This window comes from Chiloscyllium plagiosum, unplaced genomic scaffold (genome assembly GCF_037043375.1).
Source record: "Chiloscyllium plagiosum isolate Xiang-an unplaced genomic scaffold, Cpla_swu_hap1 HiC_scaffold_13, whole genome shotgun sequence".
NCBI lineage: Eukaryota > Metazoa > Chordata > Chondrichthyes > Orectolobiformes > Hemiscylliidae > Chiloscyllium > Chiloscyllium plagiosum.
This window is the reverse complement of record NW_028270151.1, coordinates 27,314,694-27,337,615: the sequence shown is the minus strand read 5'-3', so window position 1 is coordinate 27,337,615 and position 22,922 is coordinate 27,314,694. Positions and strand designations below refer to the sequence as shown.

Below are 22,922 nucleotides of genomic sequence, written 5' to 3'. Positions count from 1 at the left end.
GGTTACTATAGGAAGCGAGGGAAGAGATTGCTGTGCCTTTGGCAATGATCTTCATATCCTCACTATTCACTGGAGTACTGCCAAATGATTGGAGGGTAGCAAATATTATTCCCTTGTTCAAGAAAGGGAATAGGGATAATCCTGGGAATTACAGACCAGTCAGTCTTACGTCAGTGGTGGGCAAAATATTGGAGAGGATTCTGAGAGACAGGATTTATGATTAATTGGAAAACCACAGTTTGATTAGAGATAGTCAGCATGGCTTTGTGAGGGGCAGGTCATGCCTCACAAATCTTATTCGATTCTTTGAGGATGTGATAAAACATGTTGATGAAGGTCAAGTAGTGGATATGGTGTACATGGATTTCATCAAGGCATTTTGTAAGTTTCTCCATGGTAGGCTCATTCTGAAAGTAAGGAAGCATGGGATACAGGGAAATCCGGCTGTCTTGATACAGAATTTGATGGCCCATAGAAGACAGAGGGTGGTAGCAGATGGAAAGTAATCAGCCTGGAGCTCGGCAACCAGTAGTGTTCTGCAGGGATCGGTTCTGGGACCTCTGCTCTTTGTGATTTTTATAAATAACTTGGATAAGGAAGTGGAAGGGTGGGTTAGTAAGTTTGCCGATGACACTAAAGTTGGAGGAGTTATGGATAGTCTGGAGGGCTGTTGTAAACTGAGCTGCTAAGTGGCAGATGACTTTCAACCTGGAAAAGTTGAAGTCATTCACTTTCGAAGGCCAAATTTGAATGCAGCATGCAGAGTTAATGGCAGGATTCTTGGCAGTGTGGAGGAACAGATGGATCTTGAGATCCATGTCCATAGATGCCTCAAAGTTCCCATCCAAGTTGATAGGGTTATTAAGGAGGTGTATGTTGTGTTGGCTTTCATTGGCAAGAGGATTAAGTTGAAGAGCCACGAGGTTATGCTGCAGCTCTACAGAGCCCTAGTTAGACCACACTTGAAATACTGTGTTCAGTTCTAGTTGCCTCATTACAGGAATGATGTGGGAGCTTTACAGAGGGTGCAGAGGAGATTTACCAGGGTGCTGCCTGGACTGTGGGCATGTCTTATAAAAAAAGGTTGAGGGATCTTGGGCTTTTCTCAGTGGAGGGAAGAAGGATGAGAGGTGACTTGATAGAAGTGTACAAGATATTGAGAAGTATAGATAGAGTGGATAGCCAGAGACTTTTTTCCTTGGCGGAAATGTCTATCACCAATGGACATAATTTTAAGTTAATTGGAGGAAGGTTTAGGGGTAGGTTCTTTACACAGAGAGTAGTGGGTGCATGGAATGCACTTCCAGTAGTAGTAGTAGAGTCAGATACATTACGGACATTTAAGCTACTCTTGGATAGGCACATGGAAGATAGTACAATGAAGGGTATGTAGGTTAGTCTGATCTTACGATTAGGATAAAAGGCTGGCACAACATCAAGGGCCAAAGGGCCTGTCTGTGCTGTACTGTTCCATTATATTCTATTCATCACATTTTTGTCCACTCACTTAACCTGTCTATATCTATCTGTAGACTTTTTGTGTCATCTTCGCCAGTTGCCTTCCCACCTAATTTTATGTCACCTCCAAATGTGGTGCCAGTACATTTACTTTCATCATCCAAGTCATTAATGTATTTTGTAAATAATTGTGGCGTCATCACTGATCACTGAGGCACATCATGAGTTAAAGGTTATCATCTTCAGGATGTCCCCTTCATTCAATCTTTTATAATTAACCCAACTTTTATCAATGGTAATACACTAGCCCCAACGCCCAGACTTTTAATTAGTTAATTAGTCTTATTAATTAATTTATTAAATGCTTTTTAGAAATCCAAATATATTACATCTACTAGTTCCCTGTTATCAACCCTGCTTGTCATATCCTCAAAGAAAAATTAATAAACTTGTCAGGCATAATTTTCCCTTTATGATGCCATACTGACTGCTTGACTATATGTTTCTAAACACTCTGCTAATTACATCTTTTGTAGTAGAGTCTGACAGATGCTAAGATAACTGCACTATAGTTTCTTGTGTTAGCTCCCTCACTTGTTGAATAAAAGCGTTATATTGACAGTTTTCCAATCCTCTGGAACCTTTTCTGAATCTAAGGATTCGTGGAACTACTACCTTTGCAAGCACTACCGCTGGACTTTAAAATTCTAAGATGTAGCCCATTAAGTCTTTTCGGCATTTAGTCGATTAGATTGCTTAGCACTTTTTCATTAATCATAGGTATTGTGTTTATTTCTTCCCATGGTTTAGGCCCTTGATCATTTAATATTTTGCAAATGATCTAACTATCCACCACTGGGAAGACTGATGCAAAATACTTGGTTAACTCTTCTGCCATTTCTTGGCTCCCCACGATTGATTCCTAAGCCTTGTTCTTTAAGTAGCCTATATGTACTGTGGCCTCTCTCTTTTTTATGTAAAAAAACCTCTTACTGTCTGTTTTGTGTTACTTGCTAGTTTGTCCTCATTGTTTATTTTATCCCTCTTTATTTCTTTTGGTCGACTTTTAAAGCATACCCAATGTTCTGTAGCTTCACCAGTCTTTGCAACATTGTATGTTTTTTATTTCAATTTGATACTGCCTTGTGCACAATCCAGTCCTGACCTCTGCATTATGTGTGTTGCCAGGAAAAAACATATTATTACACTTAACTTTGGCTGTTTTGAAGATGATATCTGCATATGACTTTCCATAAAAAACACTACTCATAAAAATAATGGGATCTAACTTAGGAACAAAGAACTCAGCATTCCTCAAAAGAACATAAATTGTGGTGACCACAATTAGCTACATGCCAATTGGATGGAGACAAAGACCCAAGGAAAGTATACTGTTTTATGGAGATTACTGTTCCTGTCTTCCTTGTTTACATTACGACATGTGTAATCTGATAAAGAAATGCCTCGAATATTTTACAAGCTGCTCCCATGAGTACCGGATCCTTACATTCCACGAGGGTCCAAAGTACAATGCTTTGTCTGTACTCTGACAGCCACTTATTCTTCCATCTAACAATGTGGGTATCACTCGCCAGACTGGCACTTTTCCCCTAGATTTTATTGCTCTTGAACCTCAGACAGTTAAGAGTCAATCACATTATTGTGAGCCTGGAGTCACATTTGCCAGATGAGCTAAGAGTGGCAGATTTCCTTCCCTAAAGGATACTAATTAATCAGATGAGGTTTTGTAACAATCAACAATAGTTTTGTGGTCACCATCACTGAAATTAGTTTATGTTCCAGAGTTATTCATTAAATTCAAATTTCACCAGCAGCCACAGTAGGATTTGAACCCATATCCACAGTGAATTAGCCCACATGTTAAAGATCCTGTGACATTACCATTTCACTACTGACTCCCCTTTCAGTATACTGCTATTGTATAAATGAAATCAATTGCTAGGAATTTGAAGGAACTAAATGTCCACCACTGATTGCTTTGCAGTAAACCTCATTATTTTTGTGGGCAAACGAGACTCAGATCTGATACCTCAGTCAAGAAGCTACCTCAAAGGGTAGTACTTTCACCTTGAAATCAGAAGGCTTTGACTTCACTCTCGAGACCTGAATACATAAATCAGATCCATAGTTCAGTACACTACTGAGGCACTGCTTCACACCTGACGATCCAGTCTTTTGGATGTGATGTGAAAGCAAAACCATGTCTTTCCTGTCAAGCAGATTTAAAATACTCACATAAATCTAGTTTGATATGAACAGGAGAGTTCTCCTAAATAAAAAATGGAAGAACTGCAGATGCTGCGGAGTTCTGATGAAGGGTCACTGGACCCAAAATGTTATCTCTGATTTCTCTTCACAGACGCTGCCAGACCTGCTGAGCTTTTCTAGCAACATCTATTTTTGTTGTGGAGGAGAGCTCACCTGCTGGCCTGGGCCAAAATGTATTCCTCAATGAATACCTTGATAAAAGTATCTGGTCACAGCGATATTTTGCTGTGTGCAAGGCTGCTGTATTTGCCTTTAAACTAACAAGTAGTCCATTGGTTGTGAAGTTTGGGATGCTCTTCGGGTGTCAAAGCTGTTCATAAATATATAATTGGTCTTTAGTTAGGGTTGATTGAAGTGTTCTCAACAAGGGTCAGCACTCTTAGAGAAGGGAGAAAATGGGCAAAGGCAACATTTACACACAATAATGTCACGAATGACAATCAAAGTGAATGAGATCTTGAGTTCAAACGCTATAAATATTCTCCTTTCCAGACATTAAATTTGACATCAATGTTTGACAATAAACTGGAATTCACCCCCTACATTTAATTACTTATTGTAAAATAAAGTGTCAGTATTTTACTTTGCAGCATGTTAAACTGAGTATCAGTATTTAAATATTTTGCTTCAGGCCATTGGTGCTATAGGGGGAGGTCAGTTGACTCAACTGGCTAGACAGCTAATGTGCAGTTCAAATTAATGCCGATAGCAAAGAGTTTGATCCCTGTTTAGGTAAACTTGGGTCTGTTTCCTTGCCCTGCCCTCACTTAAAAAAAAGGGACATTACTACAATTTGGTGTGGCAGAGAACTCAAGAAAGAGAATGCTATTGTCCCTTGGCGATAAAAAGGGGTTCCACCCAGGATACCAAAACTGAAGATATGTGAGCCAAGACACTGTTCGTTCATGAACTATTATTTCCTCAAGCACTGTAAAAATTAAAACTAAAAAGAGGCCACTGGAAAGTTACAAGACTTATAGCTTTTACAGAGATTCACGTCTGCTAATGTAGACAGATGGTAAGTGTGCTAGATTAGTGCAATTGATTTGGTTCAGATTCTAGCTTGACTCAGATCCTCTCTCTTCAACATTAGTCAACATTGATGGCCAAGCCTTCAAAATTTCCTCTTAAAATCTCTCAACCCCTCTATCACTCTGTGCTTCTTTAAAGATGCCCATTAAATAGAACTCTTTGACAAAGCTTGTTGTCAATTCTCTTAATGTATCCTTATGGCTTGGTGTCAAAGGAATGCTGGCATTCTCAGTGACACCTACATCCCCAAAACAAATAAAAACTCTCAATTATAGAGGCAGGTTGCACAACGAAGCTGTAAGCTAGCAGTTTAGCAGATCAGAGGTAACCCAGTTGAGATTCTTAAGATTTATGAGTTTGATAGGGTAGATAGAGAAACTACTTCCTATAGTGCAGGAGCCCAATAAAAGGAGGCTAAATTTAGAGCTAGGTTGTTCATGGATAATGAAGCATTTCTTCACGCAAAAAGTAGTAAAAATTTGGATAACTCTTTCCCAAAAGGAAATGGATACAGGGGATCAAGTGAGAATTGCACGATTAAGATGAATTGACCTTTAGAGGAATTATGCCAGCAGTGTGGGTAAATTGAGTTAAAGTAAACAAAAAGGGCTCAAAAGGCTGAATGGCATCTACCCTTTTCAAGCTACTATGCTTCTTTGAACCTATTTATGTCCCAACTAAATTATTTTCTCACAATCAGATCAAGCATAAGATGCATTTGGCTAGGACTAATGAAAAGAGTTTTCAGACCTGATCTCTCTCAGCCAAATTGTATTAAACCATGTAGTTCTATGGATAGTGGCTAAGAACAAGTCTCAAATACATACAATGGTTACAACAATACTTTACCCACAGAATGGGATCTCAATCAGAATCAACAAGACAGAAGAGCTCTGAAGGGGGAGAAGTTAACAGAAGTTAACAAGTATGCAGATCAGAAAGAGAACTGTGAAAGTTATTTCTGATGATGCATTCAGCCAGATTTTTCACATATATAAATCACACAAACATTATGCAATAGGCCAATTTGGAAGTATCAACAACTGGAAAAAGTCTAAACACAAGGTATCTCCAGCTTTCCTTAAAATGGAAACAGATCAAGCACCAGATGTTGGAGTCTCACACTTTTGTTTAAACTTGTTAAAGTGTGAAAAATACGGAACAAATCTTGCAGTAACTCCAATCATTCTTTATAAAGCGGGATTCTGATTCATTGATCCACATTTACGTTTCCCATGTCATATGGCGACAGAGTAGGACTCCTGAGCCAGAGCTTATCTGCTCTGACTTCTTTTCCTTTTTCATTTTGGACTTTTTTTTTGCTGGCTTTTCCTTCTCTAATTACCTTCTGGAGGAAGTTTAGTCATGCAGTCAGCGGTGGTGACTGTTGCTGGGGGCCCTGAGTGGGGTATTTGGCAGCCGACCATAAGGCGGTTTGTGCACCCAGGCAGAACTCTGATAGTTGGCGGCATTGTGGAACTGGCTAGGGCTTGGAGCGGTACCAGAGATGGACTCTGGTGGCCTGTGGCAAGGTGGCCAGAAAGCCTAAATGGCAATTGGTGGCAAGTGCAGAGGCACGGGAATCAAGAGATCGACCCAGCACTGGAGAGAAATCAAGCCCTCTTGGGGAAAGCCCAGCATGGAGCGACTGCAGGTCAATGACTAAAGAAGGACTGTAATATGCAACTTTTAACTTTATTTCTTATATTGAGAAGAACTGTAATGTTGAACTTTTAACTTATTTCTTTATTTTTCTAATCTTTACGTTGAATTTCGTACCTAGATACCTTACTGCTAAGATGGTGCCATGAATTATGACACTGTGAACTTTAGACTATACTCCTGTATTTCTATACTTGAGTACCTGTGAGAATAAAATCTGACTCCATTTCCAGAATCTATAAGATGTTACTCTTGATATAGGTTATGTGGCTGAATTCCAATGGACTGAATGAATCATCGATTTAGTTTGTTGTGGTGGCATGTTTGTGCTTTTCCATTGAAGGACAGTGTGAAATAGTGAAAGGATTTCTGGGCTGAATAGCAGTTGAACAAGGTGGTGCTCCATCTATAGCCACAATCATCTTTATGGTAAAAACAATGACTGCAGATGCTGGAAACCAGATTCTGGATTAGTGGTGCTGGAAGAGCACAGCAATTCAGGCAGCGTCCGAGGACAGGCAAAATCTGAGGACAGGCAAAATCTGAGGACAGGCAAAATCAACGTTTCGGGCAAAAGCTTCCTGATGAAGAAGGGCTTTTGCCCGAAACGTCGATTTTGCCTGTCCTCGGATGCTGCCTGAATTGCTGTGCTCTTCCAGCACCACTAATCCACAATCATCTTTATGCCAGCTCATTTCAGGAGGGACTCAGTGGGGTGGGACTTTTCTTTTAGGTGTTAAATGCCCCATCAAGCACTCCCAAGAATAGGTCAGCATGGATTTCTAACAATCACAGATAAACACATGTCTGATCATTTCCCATATCACTCATTGCCGCTTGGGTACCCGTCCAACCTCATTCTGTATTCACCCAGGAAAAAGCTATCCCTCAATTCATTTACAACTACAGTTTTTAAGGGACTCATCATTTTTTCTTTTTTAGGACTATAAACGGAAATGGAAGTTGGACAGCTATGTAGCCGATGTGCAAGGAGAGTTTTGAAACTTAGAAAAATCCAGTGGTAGAACATAATGCTGCTTTTTGAAGCACTGAGGGGGCTACTTGGGGACAGAGTGGTACCGAGGTTTTGTGAATCAAATAAATTCTGACTGATGACAGCCCTCTGGTTGAGCCACAGCTTGCTACAAAGTGGAAGGTAGGTCAGGTGCGAGCAGTGCCTGGAAGGTGAAAACAACTCTGTTTCCTTTCTCTGAGAGGTTGAAAAACCAAGAAAGCTTAAAAAAGCAATCCATTAAGACCGAGGTCCATCTGATCAAGTATTGATGTAAAGAATAACTAGCGTTTTACAGACTAGCATGTCACCATTGCTGAAAGCAAAGTAATGTGAGAGACAATTTAACCCATCTTTGATGTCGAGAACTTGATCTTTAGAATTTAATTTTCCCTTCCTTTTTTCCATCTATAATGCTTGTCAAGCTGTCTGTCTTAAATGTGAACAAGTGTGTTGGTATTCTAGAGTTCAAAAGCAGTACAGTTTAAGTTGTACAGTAGTAAATTCAGAATTGTTTCTTTTCTCTGGAATTTGTTAGTTAACTATGTTACAATAAACAGTTATTTACTGTGAATGATGAAAGCTCATGTGAGTTATTTTTGTCCTGAATAGTAGTCAGTCAGGCAAGCTGTCAACTTGGTGGTCTATTTGAGGTTTTATAGATTTTGTGATGGCTTGTGAAAAAGAGAGGCACAATTATTGGCACACTTTTCCCAGTTCAGTTGTGACAACTTTCAAAATCCAAATCATCAAACCTGTAGTCCTCCATTCACCACCACATTTCTGCAGTTTTTTTTATTTCCACATCCTGACCTCCATTTCTAGGTTTGAGTCATACTGAATTCAAAACGTTAACTCTATTTTTCTGTTCACCTTTACCGGCAGACCTGATTTTCTCCACCAATTAGTGTTTTATTTTAGATTTATTTAATCTTCTAGTTGCCAGTAAACTATTCTCATCTCTCACCCAGGCCATTCCCACAGATACAGCCCCAACTACACTCCCTTAACTTCAAGTAGTGCAGATGTGAAAGGAAATTTGTTTAGCCATCCACTGCTAGATCAAATAAAACACTACTGGATCCAATTCTCATCATTTAAGACTGTTAACTGTTCTGTAGTCATTGCAGGAATACATAACCAATACCTTATTTCCTCAAGTAGAAATTGTCTTTCCCCCTGCAACCTTCCCTTCACGCCCCATCCTCTAGCCTCACCTCCAATTAGTAAGAACAACTCATGGACTTCTTTTCACGAAGATTGAGGCAATCCAATTGGTGCTTCTGTAGCATCCCCTACTTCTCCAAGGCCTCTGGATCAAACTTCCTCTAAAAATCTCCCCTCCTCTAATCCTGAATTTATACCTTTCGGATCTATTTCCATTCATGTCTTCACTGAGCTCATCTTGTCCATCAGACACACCTCCTGCTCCCTCAGTCCTATTCCAATTAAACTGATCAACACCTAACTTTCCTCCTGATAGCCAATATTGTCAACTATTCTGTCTCTCTCTCTCTCTCTCTCTCTTTCCTTTGAATGTACTATCACTCCACATGAGGAGAAAGGATAACACGATCATCATTAAACCACTCCTCTCCTTAGTATTTTGATTGTCTTTCATGAAATGTTAGCATCACTGGAAAAGCCAGCATTTGTTGTCTATCCTTAACAACCCTTAAAAAGATGGTGATGGGCTATCTTCTTGAACTGCAGCAGTATTCACTGTATAGGCACATGCACAGTGCTGCTGGGAACGGAGCTCCAGGATGTGTTTGTTGACCTTGTTCTTTTAAGTGGTAGAAGTCATGAGTTTTGAAGATACTCTCAAAGGAGTATTGGTAAATCTCTGCAAAGCATCTTGTGGATGGTATACACTGCTGTCACTATGCGTCAGTGGTGGAGAGCATGAATGTTTTAAGATCATGGATGGGGTGTCAATCAAGAGACTGCTTTGTTCTGGATGGTGTTAACTTTATTGATTGTTGTTGGAGCTGCTTCTGTCCAGGCAAACAGGAAGGATTCCACCTCACTCCAGACTTTGCGCATGGCAGACAGAATTGTAGTGATTGGGAAACTAGATGAGGGGGAGTCAGCAGCATGAGGACAGGGTGACAGATTGAAGCTCTGTATGATCATGTTGCTCAAGAGTATTACAGATTCAGGTCCAGAGGAGATACTAATAAGAAATACTAACAAAGGAATGACATCCCTATTAGTGCAGCTGAACGGCCAAATTTAAAAATATTAATGAATAACTTTTTCAACACATATTAAACTAATACCAACATGATTTTTACCTCTTGTATATTAATTACATCAAGGGAATGTAACTTATGGAAATTAACATTGGGCAAAAGGAAACATTATGAAGACTGTCAAAAAGGTCCATTTGACAGAGGATCTTAAAGGAGAGAATAAGAAAGTGAAGTTTGGGGAAGGAATTCCAGAAGAAAGTCCGAAAATATGAAGGTACAGTTAACAAAGTTATGTGACGATCAGTATGGTATGTTGAAGAGGCCAGTATTTGGAGAAAAGAGTTCTCAAGGGCTTGAAAGGCAATAGTAGGTTAACAGTCTGAACAGCACATTATGTCCCACAAATTACAGCAGTCTCCATCCTACATGACAAAATCTTTTGAGTTCTTCCTTTGCTAGGCAAGCAAAATAAAACCCAGCAACTGTCACTAGCTCCCTGCTAGGCACATATTCCTGATTATTATTTAACAACTCCCATTGCAAAGTTTATAAATGTGCATGAAGTATAAACATATCAGTCACAGCTTTAATAGATCCTCACTCCCCAAGTACTTGCTCCCTCTTAGGACATCAGTGATCAGGTTTATCCCATGTGGATGCTTAGAAACAAGGTGATGAGCAAGAAAAGTTCTTCTCACAGTTAGAAAACCTGTACAATTTCTCCACTGTGTGAAAACATTAGTCAATTGTAAGGGGTGATGACAGGTAGGACATATAAATGAGTTGCTTCTCACCAATGCTGCTATGCGGACAGCAGTACTTTTTCGATCCCATGTGAGTTTGTTCATGAATAGTCATAAACGACGAATGTGTCAAGATCTTCTCATGACATCAACGAATGAATGGACATTCCCTGTATGGATGTGCTTATAGAAAGGAATGGATGAGTAAGCGACAATGTCCTCACAATATTAATACAGAAGACTCTCCTTACTCTAGTACCTTCCCTGTTGCTATGAAGGATAAAAGGTTCTGATTCTGATGACTGTGAAAGTTGACCAAATTTGGATACTGCTCTTCCATAATTCCCAAGCTCCATTCCTTCACAGCCAGGAGACCTGCAAAAGTGTTCAATTAAAATTCTAAGCAGCAGCTGAATCAAAGTCCCTTTGCCAGGCTAGCAGCCTATACAATGGTGAAGGCGACAACAACAAAAATACAGGATAATGTTCTGGAATCTATTTTTCTGCACATAACCTTAAAGTCCCAATTTGTTTAACATTTAACTGTAAACATAATAAGTTACTTGTGGGACTTAGGGATAAAACAGCACCCCGACTGGAGCGTAATTAATAATTTCTTCTAAGACTGCTAGCGGATTGAGCGAAATATATAAGTATGCTAAGCCCATTGCATAGACATTTGCTTGCACTTAGTATTATAGGTTGGCAAACTATTGCAACAAGGGTGCTTTAGATCAAGCTCCGCTAATATATCAAGTGTACAAAAAATTGTAGGAGCAACACTTAAAATACAACCAGAGGATGTTCATGATAGTTCTCTGAAAGAAGAACACAGCTAGATCCATTCATCCAATTTAGAACCTTTTAGAACTAAGAAGAGAAGGAATTTCTCCAACAGGGTGGTTAATCAATGAACTCATTGCTGGAAAAGGCTGTGGAGGCCAAGTCATTGAGTGCACTTAAGGAGATACAAGTTTTTGATAAAGGAGGTAAAGCAGGAGAATGGGGTTGACAAACCTATCAGCTATGAACAAATGGTAGAGCAGACTCAATGGGCTGAATGGCTTAATTTAGATTTAGATTTTATGGTCACGTGTACTTGAGCATAGGAATTTAGGAGCACAGTGAAAAGTGTACAAAGTCACCATTCTCCGGCACCATTTGAGTGTTCAAAAGACAGGATTGAGAAATAGCCAAAAGGAAAGAAAACCTCCAGATCACTCCTGCCTCCACCATGAGTCTTTGCCTCCAGAAAAACAAAGCCATAAAGTCCATCCCTATGTCTGCAAACTGGAATGGGTTTGAAGTGTAAGAGCAACGATGACTTTTGGCAATTGTGCAGAGTTTTAATGAGGCCACACCTGGTGTAGTGTGTGTAGTTTTGGTCTACATTCCTAAAGACATAGTGCAAGAAAGGTTCACCAGTTGATTCCTGAGATAAAAGGTCTGTCTCATGAGGAGGAGGGATTGAATAAACAGATTCATAATCTCTGCAGTTGAGAAGAATGAGACATGGTCTGAAGGGACTTGACAGGATTAATGCTGAAAGGAGATTTCCTCTGACTGGAGAGTCTACAACTCGAAGAAGTAGTTTCATGGTGAGTGCTCAATCATTTCTGGTGGAGAAGTTTGTGAATCCTTGAATTATCTACACTGTTTAGACATTGAATATTTTCAAGGCTATGAGAAGGAAATCAAGGGGTATTGAGATTTACTGAAGGAAAGTGTAATTGAAATTGAGCATCAGCTGTGATTGTATTGGAACATAAAGATATACAGCACAGGAGTGGGTTCTTCAGCCCATAATGTTATGTTGAACATGACGTCAAATTAAATTAATCCCTTCTGCCTGACCTTGGTCCATATCCCTCCATTCCTTGCATATTCATGCACTTATCTAAAAGTCCCTTAAATGCCATTAGCATACGTGCCTCGACCACCACTCCGGCAATGCATTCTAGACTCTTACCACTCTGTTTTAAAAAACCTGCCCCTCATGTCTCCTTCAAACTTTCCATCTCTCACCAGAACTGCATGCCATCTTGTATTAGACATTACATCTGTGTAAAAGGTCTGACCGTCAACATTATCTCAATTTTACAGATTTCTATCAAGTCTCCCCTCAGTCTCCACCACTAAACAGAAAGCATTCTGACTTTTTCTAGCCTCTCCTTAAACCTCATATCCTCTAATCTAGGCAGGATCTTTGCAAACCTTCTCTGCATCCTCTCCAAAGCCTCAACATCGTTCCTGTAGTGCGGTGACCAGAATTGAACACAATTAAATGGCAAGGAGGCTCAAGAGGCTGAATGGTGTAATCCTGCTCTGAATTCTTCTGCTCCTATGTCCTATAGTTACTGGTAGACCTTGTCAATATCTGGTCTCTGGCATAATTCTGCTCCTATTTTATTGTCTGAGAGAGGCAGAGGGAAACCTCCTCCCATATTATGTTGATGGCACTGCCCCTGCCCCCACACATACTGTTATAAAACTAAATGAAATTGATAATGGCAGACTTTCACAAAAACTGAAGAGGAAAATACAAGACTCCAAGGCAAGAAGAAATGAACAGTAAATCTGCCCTTTGGCCAATCAATTCTACAGTCACAGTAATAATGCAAGAAACCAAAGCTGCAGTCAACTTGTGCTCAGCAAGATCTCACAACTGACAAAGGTGGTAATAATCCTAAACCCAACCTGCAATGAAACTGAACAAAGGACAGAAAACTTTTGCTATAAATTCTGTGTCTTATGATCTTATACTCCACAATCACCTGATGAAGGAGCAGCACTCTGAAAGCTAATGCTTCCAAATAAACCTGTTGGATTATAACCTGGTGTTGTGAGATTTTTAACTTTGTACACCGGCACCTCCAAATCATAAACAAAACCAGGTTACAACAAAGTACTGCAGATGCTGGAGATCTGAAATAAAAGCAGAAACTCAGCAGGTCTGGCAACATCGTGGAGAGAGAAACAGGGTTGACTTTTGAGTCTGATATGACTTCTTCACAATTGCCTAAGGCTTTTGTCAGGCAGAAGCAGCAATCTTACCTTATTAGCACTTTTCAAGATTCAAAGCTTCTGCCACACAGAATTGGATGAGTTCCATGTCCAATGGTTTTTTTTCTCTCAAATGAAGAAAGAAGAATGGAAAGTAAACCCCACATTTTGACGGAAAAGCAGTATAAGTTCAAATATGAACAAAATCAATCAACTTTTGCCCAGTGAGATCAGTAAACATTTGGTCAATGCGCTACCACAGGCCTTACCCTACTCCAACTACACGACCATGCCTGTCAATCACAGGCATCCCACCCCCTCAAACACCCACCAGGCTTAGGGGTGACCGAGGGCCTTTGCGCATTGCCTCCTGGGAGCTGAAGTCCACCGACCTCGGCTGCCTCACGTTAACCTTTGCTCTGGGACTACAAATCCCGGCAAGCGTTGTGCACATGCATCATTGAGCAGGCGCGGTGCTGACAAGCCGGCCGGCTGGCGGAGCGAATATGGCGACTTATGTAGAAATCATCCGGCACGAGTTCCCCGACATCGACTCCGAGCTTTTCCAATACGTGACAGGTGAGAGAAGCTCCGTCCATGTTCTGGTTTGGTCACTGCTCACAGCGATTTGAGTTCCCCTTCCGGACAGTTAGTTCCGTTTACAGGTTCCTATCTGTATTAGGTGGTGAAACCCGGGCCCGGTCGGTTTGAAATAGAATCGGATAAACTTAGCGGGTTACGTAGTATTTGCAGGGAGAATTAACGGTTCGACTGTGATATGATTTCTGTCCGTTCTGGTTTGCCTAATTGCACTGTCGACCACCTCATTCCAAAGGGGAGGCGCCGCTCAGTGACTAACACTGATTACCCCCCCGCCCCCACTTGTACCCAAAACCGAGTCACAGAACGTGGATTCAATAGACTGGAGCTCAAAGTCTAGGTTGATACTATTAGTAAGTTGAAGTCGCTATAGTCCCAGAGGATCATGGAGTTATTCCTTGAGAGAGAGAGAGAGAGAGACAGAGATGACTAGTTGTGAGTTTAACCTTAGGGTCAACCACGCCTCAGGCCAGGGGGCAATGATGAGAAAATGGAACCTTCACGGTTATCTCAGCCAGGAATTGAATAAAATAAAGACCTGCGGATTGTGAACACCGGAAGTAAAATTGAAATTGGTGGAGAAACTCAGCAGTTCTGGCAGCATCAGTGGTGAAAAAGCAGAGTTGACATTTTGAATCCAGTCACCCTCCTCCTGAGCTGATACAGCTCTGAAAGGTTACTGTTTATGCTGATGACAGTGAAGGGTTTGGGGGAAGAGGAGGAAAGGGTAAGTGGATGTGTTGTGAGGGAGTTCAGAGAATAAGAAGACAGACTAAGGGATGGCTGATAGCAAGGCAAGGAAGGAGAAAAGTTGATAACAGGGATAATAAGTAGGTGAAATGGGTTGACTGTGCTGAAAGCAGCCCATGATAACGGAGAAAGTGGTGCTGGAAAAGCACAGGTCAGACAGCATCCAAGGAGCAGGAAAATTGACATTTTTGGCAAAAGCCCTTCATCAGCAATAAGTCTTGTTGGGCCAAGGGGTTGGAGAGATAAATAGGAGAGGAGTGGTGCTGGGAGGAGTGTAGCTGAGTGTGTGAAAGGTAGATGAAGGTGGGAGTCATGGTGATAGGTCAGAGAGAAGGGTGGAGAAGATAGATGGGAGGCAAGATGGACAGGTTGGACAAGGTCATGAAGGGGGTGCCGTGTTGGCAAGTTGGATCTGGGAAAAGGTGGGGAAAGGGGAAATGAAACTGGTGAAATCCACATTGATGCCGGATGGTTGGAGGGTTCCAAAGTCATGTTGGAGAGTCAGTCGAAACGTGTGGCACTGGAAAAATGCACAGCAGGTCAGGCAGCATCTGAGGAGCAGGAGAGTTGATGTTTTGTGCATAAGCCATTCATCAGGAGGGAATTGGGAGCTGAGAGAGAAATTGGGGGTGGGGGTGAGGGACAAGTAGAAGGGATGGCGATAGATGGATGCAAGTGGGAGGTGATTATTATAGGTTGGTAGGGAGGGTGGAGTGGATAGGTGGGAAGGAAAATGGACAGGTAGGTCAGGTCAAGAGGGCAGTGCTGATTGGAGGATTGGATCTGGGATAAGGTGTGGGGATGGGAGGATGGAAACCAAGCATATACTTTGTTCCCCACCCTATCTACGTTTCACAGAGATAATTCCTTCCGTGACTTCCTCATTAGATCCCATGCTGTCCACCAACCCATCTTCTACATCTGGCATATTTCTCTGCTGCACAAACCTGCACCCACACCACCTCCCTCACCTCAGTCCAAGGCCCTAAAGAATCATTTCAAATCTGGCAGCAATTTTCCTGCACATCAACCCATTTCATTTACTGTATCCATTGCTCTTGATGTGGTCTCCTCTACATCAGGGAGACCGAGCACCAATTCGCAGAGTGGCTCAGGGAATAATTCTGGTTCACACGCACCAAACAATCCCAAAGCCCTGTGGCCAACCATTTCAACTCCCCCCCCCCCCCCCCCCCCAAGAGCATTCAAATCCTGGCCGTCCTCCACCGCCAAATCAATCCACCCACCACTGGAGGAAGAAAGCTTCACCTTCCACCTCATGACCCTACGTGGCATCAACATTGACTTCACCAGTTTTCATGGCTTGGAAAAGGTGGATGCTAGGAAATTGTTTCCGTTAGGCGAGGAGACTAGGACCCGTGGACACAGCCTTAGAATTAGAGGGGGTCATTTCAGAACAGAAATGCGGACACATTTCTTCAGCCAGAGAGTGGTGGGCCTGTGGAATTCATTGCCACGGAGTGCAGTGGAAGCCGGGACGCTAAATGTCTTCAAGGCCGAGATTGATAGATTCTTGATGTCTAGAGGAATTAAGGGCTACGGGGAGAACGCTGGTAAGTGGAGCTGAAATGCGCATCAGCCATGATTGAATGGCGGAGTGGACTCGATGGGCCGAATGGCCTTACTTCCACTCCTATGTCTTATGGTCTTATGGTCATATCTCCCCACCTCATCCCAGATCTAACCATCCAACTTGGCACCGCCCTCTTGACCTAACATACCTGACTATCTTCCTTCCCACCTACCTGCTTGACCTATCACAATCCCCTCCATCTGCATCCCATCTGCCTTCCTCCGTTCCCCCCTATTATCTCTCAGCCCCCTTCCCCCTCCACATTCCTGATGAAGGGCTTATGCCTGAAATGTCGACTCTCCTGCTCCTTGGATGCTGCCTGACCTGCTGTGCTTTTTCTGGCATTACATTTTTCAACGTGATAACAGGGCCTGGAGTTTGGGAGTGGATAAACAACATAGAGGGAGGTGTTCAGACTCCAACATTATTGAATTCCCTATTGAATCCTAAAGACTGCTTACTGCCCAAGTGGAAAATGAGATGCTGTCCTTCAAGTCTTGTCAGAGCACTGCAGCAAGCCCAAGACCAAAATGTTGACCAAGGAGCAGAATGATGTGTTGAAGTGAAAGGCAACTGGAAGCTTGCAGGGTTTTTATGGACAGACTATAGGTGTTCTCCCTTTGTAGAGGGAGTAACGTTGTGAGTAGCAGGAATTGAATCTGTGCTTTTGGTGTCACTCTGTGTTGTAGACCAGGCATCCAGCCAACTGACCTCATGGTTGAGGGAACAATTCCCTGTTGGAGGGTCAGTCCTTATGGCATGCTGGGTGGTCAGCTCTTATGCAATGTTAAATTAAATTCCTATCTAACCTGTCAGCTGGGCATCAAAGTGCCCACTATAATTATTCTGGCAAATCAGTGTTCTTAGTGTCCATTATTCATCTCTCAATAAGTATGTTAAAAATTCTTAGTACTTTGTATAAATATTTGTGCAAATTTGCTATGAGTATACTGTACCTTTGTGCTGTGCCTGTGCAAGAGCAACTTGGGCTGTTCCAAGCCCAAGCCGTTTCCTGTAGTGCAATGTTTTTCTCTTCAGATGATTGTCCAATTCTATTGAAAGCTATGATTGAATCTCCCTCCACTTCTCTATCAGGCAGTAGACTCAGTTGTAAAAATAATTGTAGACAATTCTTATTTTTTTGTTAAATCACTTCATTTTCTGACATTGAAATATTCACATCTTTGTCAAAACTCTGATTCAAGACACTAGCCTCAGGAGTCTTTTCTGCCCTTACTCCCATGGCTTGAATTGGGTGCATAGTTTTTCTGTTTGACTTGGTAGTTGCTGCTCTGTTATAATGGGACATTTGATTCTGTTAAAACCCTGGTGCATTCCACCTTTAAATTTCAGCTATTCATGGTGTCTTAGTCATTGTGGGTTCCTTGTTTAATATCACAGTCATCATTGTATGTTTTAGTTCACTGATACTTTGACCCTCTAAGGTTATAGTTTAAAAAGTGCTTTTTTGACATTTATTTCTTTAAGGCAACAAGCTGAAAATTGTTAACAAATGCCTTGATTCTCAAATCTGGAAGTAAGTTGAGATGTGCTTTCATAGAAAGCACGTGTTACAAATTCCTGAATTGTAGCTTCATGGAAACATAAGTGTTAAGGTTGAGAATACAGTTTAGTATCTAAGGACAACAATTTCTGACTTTTTTTTTAGAACAGTTCACACTATTGTTCAGCCGTTTTGATTTGTTAAATATGAATATAAGTTGTGTATGGTTGTGTTAGATTGAACCAAGATTAATTTTAAATCAGTTGCTGAAGATGCCATTCAGATGCTCACACACAACATTTTGTCAATGTTGCAGGATATAAGGGATTCATCAGAACATAATTCTCCTTGGCACATTTGGTTCTGGTATTGAGACCTTGGTTCTCCATCATCATCACATGTGTTTTGGAAGTCTCTTCTTTTTTAAGATGTGCCTTGCCAAGTCTGTTCCTAATTACGTTCAGTAAATTTTTGTTTATTTAATCTTTGCAGCACTCTTTATTTTTCTGTCCAACTCATCCTTTTAATTCTCCTCCAAACTGGATATTTAAATTGTTCACCTTTTCCCATTATGTCCAAGTCTTTCATTCACACAAAACATTACTCAAAATCAGGACCATTACAAGTTGCTTCTTGGCAATTGTTTGTATTCCCCAGCTTGATAATTGTCTTACTGTGAATTACTGTAACAGAAAATACATGGGCTCAGGCACATAGGAATCAGCAGACCTGATGATTAAACACAAGATGGTGTTGTATAAGGTTATTGTGTCCAGCTCTCTATTACCCCGAACAGATAACTATACCTTGATCAATTGAACTTTTGTAAAACCGGAACTTGCATTCAATAGACATTCCGAGGTGATTCAGGTGAGCAGCATAACAAAATTTTGTACTCTGATACAAAGAATAATAAAAGCAGATAACCAAAGACTTGATCAAAGAAGTAGATTTTAAGGACTCTTTTGAAGTCAGAATTTTATGCAGGGCCTTAGCAGTTGATGGTACAGCACCAATGGTTGAACAAGTATAATTGGAGATGTTCAAGATGCCAAAATTGGAACAGAGTGATATTTAAAAGAGTTGTAGGGCTGGGAAATTGAAAGCTATGGAGGGATTTAGAAATAAGGATGACAGTTGTTAAATTGAGACCCCAATTAATTGAGGGGTCATTATAAATCAGTAAGCATACAGAACATGAACCACAGAATTTTAGATAACATCAGATTTTCGGAGGGTGGAAAGTGGGAGATAAACCAGAAATGCATTGAAGCAGTTGTTCCTGGTGGTATCAAATGAATGGATGAGAGTTTAAGCAGTAGGTAATCTAAGGCGGGGTGGAGTCAGAGACAATAAAACGTAAGAGCAGTTCATCTGCCGTCCAATTAGATTTTGTCTGATAATTCTCAAATCCATTTTTCTGCTTTGTCCCCATAATTTATGAAATCCTTACCCCGATTAAAGATCTTTCTATCATGGCCTTGAATGTGCTAAGCAACTCAACTCTGCAGTCCTCTGCAAAGAATTCCACAGATTCACTAACCTCTGAGACAAAAAAAAATCCTCTTCAGCTTTGTTTTAAGTGGGTGACTCCTTACATTGAGATTATGACCTCTGATCCTAGACTCTTGCTCAAAAGGTAACAATGTTTCAGCATCTACCCTGTCAAGCTCTTTAAAGCTATAGTGATGAAAATAGATGCCAATTAGCTGAAATATTTGCTCCCTTATTGAGTTTGCTGATGACACAAAGGTTGGTGTACTCTATACAAATACTCAGAGCATTTCCAAGCCAATGACTATCATTACTTAATAGGTAAGGACAGCACATGCATGGGAAATGCAACAGTTCCACAATTTCCTCTCAGTCACACACCATTCTACTTGCTTGTATCACTGTTTTTTCATTCATGATTAGTAAGTTAAAATATTGGGCCTCCTGGCCTAATAGCTTTGTGAATGAGCCATCACCCCTGAGTCCACAGTGGTTTGATGAGAAACACCACATCAAATTAATGTGGATAGTTGACTTCTAGCTTTACCAGTTATACCCAAATTGTGAGAATGAATCAAAAATCCTTGAAAAACTACACTTCTGAGAATTGTAGGAGGATGTTTGATGCTGTGAAACCAACTAGAGTCATATAGCATGGTAACAGACCCTTGGGTCCAACATGTCCATGCTAAATGTAATCCCAAACTGAACTTGTCCCACCTGCCTGCTCCTGGTCCATATCCTTCCAAGCCTTTTGTATTCATGTACTTATCCACATAACTTTTAAACATTGTATCTGCCACTTCCCCAGGGAGTTTATTCCAAACAGGAATCATCCTCTGTGTAAAAAGAATTTATCCCGTATGTCTTTTTAAAATCTCTCTTCTCTCATTCTCTCACCTTTAAAAATGTGCTGCCTTTAAATTCCACCCCCCCCCCCCCCCAAAACCTAGGGAAAAGGCAACTACCATCAACTCTATTTATACCCCTCATTATTTCATAAACTTTGATAAGGTCACCCTTCAGCCCCTTATGCTCCAGTGGAAAAAGTCCTAGCCTATTCAGCCTTTCTATATAACTCAAACGTCCATACCCACAACATCGTGGTAAATCTCTTCTGAACCCTCGGGTTGTAAGTTTGCATGCCGAGCTGGTGGCTTTGTTCTCAGACATGACTTCACCATGCTAGGTAACATCATCAGTGAGCCTCCAGTGAAACGTTGGTGTTCTGTCATGCTTTCTATCTGTGTATCTTGGTGTCTTAAGGTGGGTGATGTCACTTCCGGTTCTTTTTCTTAGAGGTTGGTTAATGGGGTCCAAATTGATGGAGCTCCGAGAGGCCTGGCATTCAAACTGGAACTCCATCAGTAAACACTTCGATTTAGACCCCATTTACCAACCTCTGAGAAAAAGAACCAGAAATGATATCACCCACCTTAAGAGACCAGGACAGAACACCATCGCTTCACTGGAAGCTCACTGATGTTACCTAGCATGGTGGTGAAATGTCTGAAAACAAACCTGCTAGCTCAGTGAGCATATGTACAACGTGAACTTCCACGTGATATACAAATCTTCTCAAAAATCGCTCTTCTGAACCCTCTCCAGCTTAATATCCTTTCTGTAACTGGGCGACTAGAACTGGACACAATATTCCAGAAGAGACCTCACCATGTCTTATGCAACCTCAACATAACTTCTCAACTCCTATACTTAACAGACTGATCAATGAAGTTGAGCATGCCAAATGCCTTTTTAATCGCCCTGTGTATATGTGACGCAAACTTCAAAGATTTATGTACCTGTATCACTAGGTCCCTCTGTTCTACAGCACTAACCAAGACTGTACTATTAATTGTATAAATCCTGCCCTTGTTTGTTATACCAAAATGCAATACCTTGCACTTATCCAGATTGAACTCTGCCTGCCATTTTTCAGCCCATTGACCTATTTGATCAAGATCCCTTTGTAATCTCAGAAAATCTTCTTAACTTGGTGGCATAGTAGACAGTTTGGTATCATCTGCAAACTTGCTAACTATGCCTTCTATATTTTTGTTCAAATAATTTACATAAATGACAAACAAAAGAGGATCCAGAACTGAACCCTTTTACTGAGTTAAGAGCTGTTAACTCTTTTAGGCCTGATCACCGAAGCCTATCTGTGTAGAGTCTTGGCCTCAATTAGGAAGAACTCCATGTACCTGAGGAAAAAGAATCACGTGAGACTTTAACTTAATCACAACGTAAGAAAGAGCAACAGGAGGACGACAGTGGTCACTCAAACTGCTCAGCAGTTTGCCAAATTTATGGCTGAGTTTCATACTTAATCTCTGATATTCTCCACAGAAACCAATTGAACAACGATTGCCGCTGAATTTTTAAAAACTTTTCTTCCATGTATTCCAGGTCTGAGATTAGCAAAATTTTAAAAATATATGCAGGGGAATGTAAAGCCACTGATTATCTCATTGTTACATTTATCTTTAAAATCCTGGCATGTATAAATATCTTAACAAGTGTATGAAAATCTAACATGTTCATTTGCATAGCAAGATTGCAAGAAATGTTATTGACTAATCTGTCATTTGAAAGAAAAGCCTATCATCGCACTTCTAGGATGAGATTTAGTAGAACCTGTGAGTCAAAGTCCTTTGAGGCTCAGTGGATGCTGTCCAGCCCAACAAAAACTTGAGAAAGCAGATAACTGAGGCCACATTGAGTAAAAGTGAGCAGAGACAAGCCAAGAGAAGTACTGAAGAGGGTTATCAAGCAGTGTAATGTAGTCATCCTTACGTGAACCATTTGTTTCCAGTTTTCATCACATCATCTGCTTGTTGAATGAATCTCTCCCCACTGTCCTCCTCCAGACACTACTCCAGTAGTCATCATTGCAGAATTGTTTCTTGACATTCATTTTTAACTTGCCGTTTACTTTTCCTGTTTTGCTCTGTCAGGCCCCTTTTCTGTATCCTTGTTCTAAGTTTGAATATTTGGAAGTTACAGAATGAAGGGCAAACAAGTTGAGTTTTGTTTACTCAAAGCATGAGGCATGAGAGTTGTTCTCAGGTGAGCCTTTGAAGTGACCCATATAAATGGTTCAGAAAAATAACTGAATGATAGAGAATGAAGCAAATGGTGTGGAGGTGAATGCCAATGTGAGATTACTCAGAAGTATTTGCTGTATTTGGTTTGCTGATGGATATATGAATAGGAAGGGTTTGGAGGGATTTGGGCCGGGTGCTGGCAGGTGGGACTAGATTGGGTTGGGATATCTGGTCGGCGAAGACTAGTTGGACTGAAGGGTCTGTTTCCGTGCTGTACATCTCTATCTCTCTAAGGTTCTTGCAATTCACCAGTCTTAGCAAATAGAGTTTAGTTGAAAACAAAGTTTGGGGCTCAGCCAAACACAGTTGCACAAGTGATAAAATGGGACTTTGTACGTCAGACTCTGGGGTGAGTTTCAGGTCGGGTGCATCTGCAGAGGAGTTCTGAGAATGCTTTGTAATCAAACCATTGAATGAAATGAATAGTTTGGTGAGGCTCCACTAAGTTACGTTGACAGATGCAGAAGTGCATTCCAGCT

General features: G+C 41.0%; 2 protein-coding genes across 16 annotated transcripts in view; one reads left to right on the top strand and one right to left on the bottom strand.

Annotated features, from left to right (window-relative positions):
• LOC148148281 (uncharacterized) overlaps window positions 1-13,726 on the bottom strand; it is a 77,598-nt gene extending 63,872 nt beyond the window's left edge. For 3 of the 13 annotated variants that reach the window (XM_087993393.1, XM_087993392.1, XM_087993395.1), the window contains exon 1: window positions 13,446-13,706. The gene's annotated coding sequence lies outside the window, so the exon portion shown is untranslated. Of the gene's footprint in view, window positions 1-10,442; window positions 10,575-13,445 lie in introns of all 13 variants that reach the window. The other 10 variants (XM_087993400.1, XM_087993397.1, XM_087993401.1 and 7 more) reach the window with 6 other exon arrangements.
• A 143-nt stretch (window positions 13,727-13,869) lies between these two features.
• The window catches only part of abcf3 (ATP binding cassette subfamily F member 3), a 102,365-nt gene continuing 93,312 nt past the window's right edge, over window positions 13,870-22,922 (top strand). For 2 of the 3 annotated variants that reach the window (XM_043702561.2, XM_087993390.1), the window contains exon 1: window positions 13,870-13,973. In XM_043702561.2, coding sequence (XP_043558496.1) covers window positions 13,901-13,973 — 73 coding nt within the window. In that variant the 5' untranslated portion in view covers window positions 13,870-13,900. The remainder of the gene's footprint in view (window positions 13,974-22,922) is intronic. The other variant, XM_043702562.2, reaches the window with a different exon arrangement.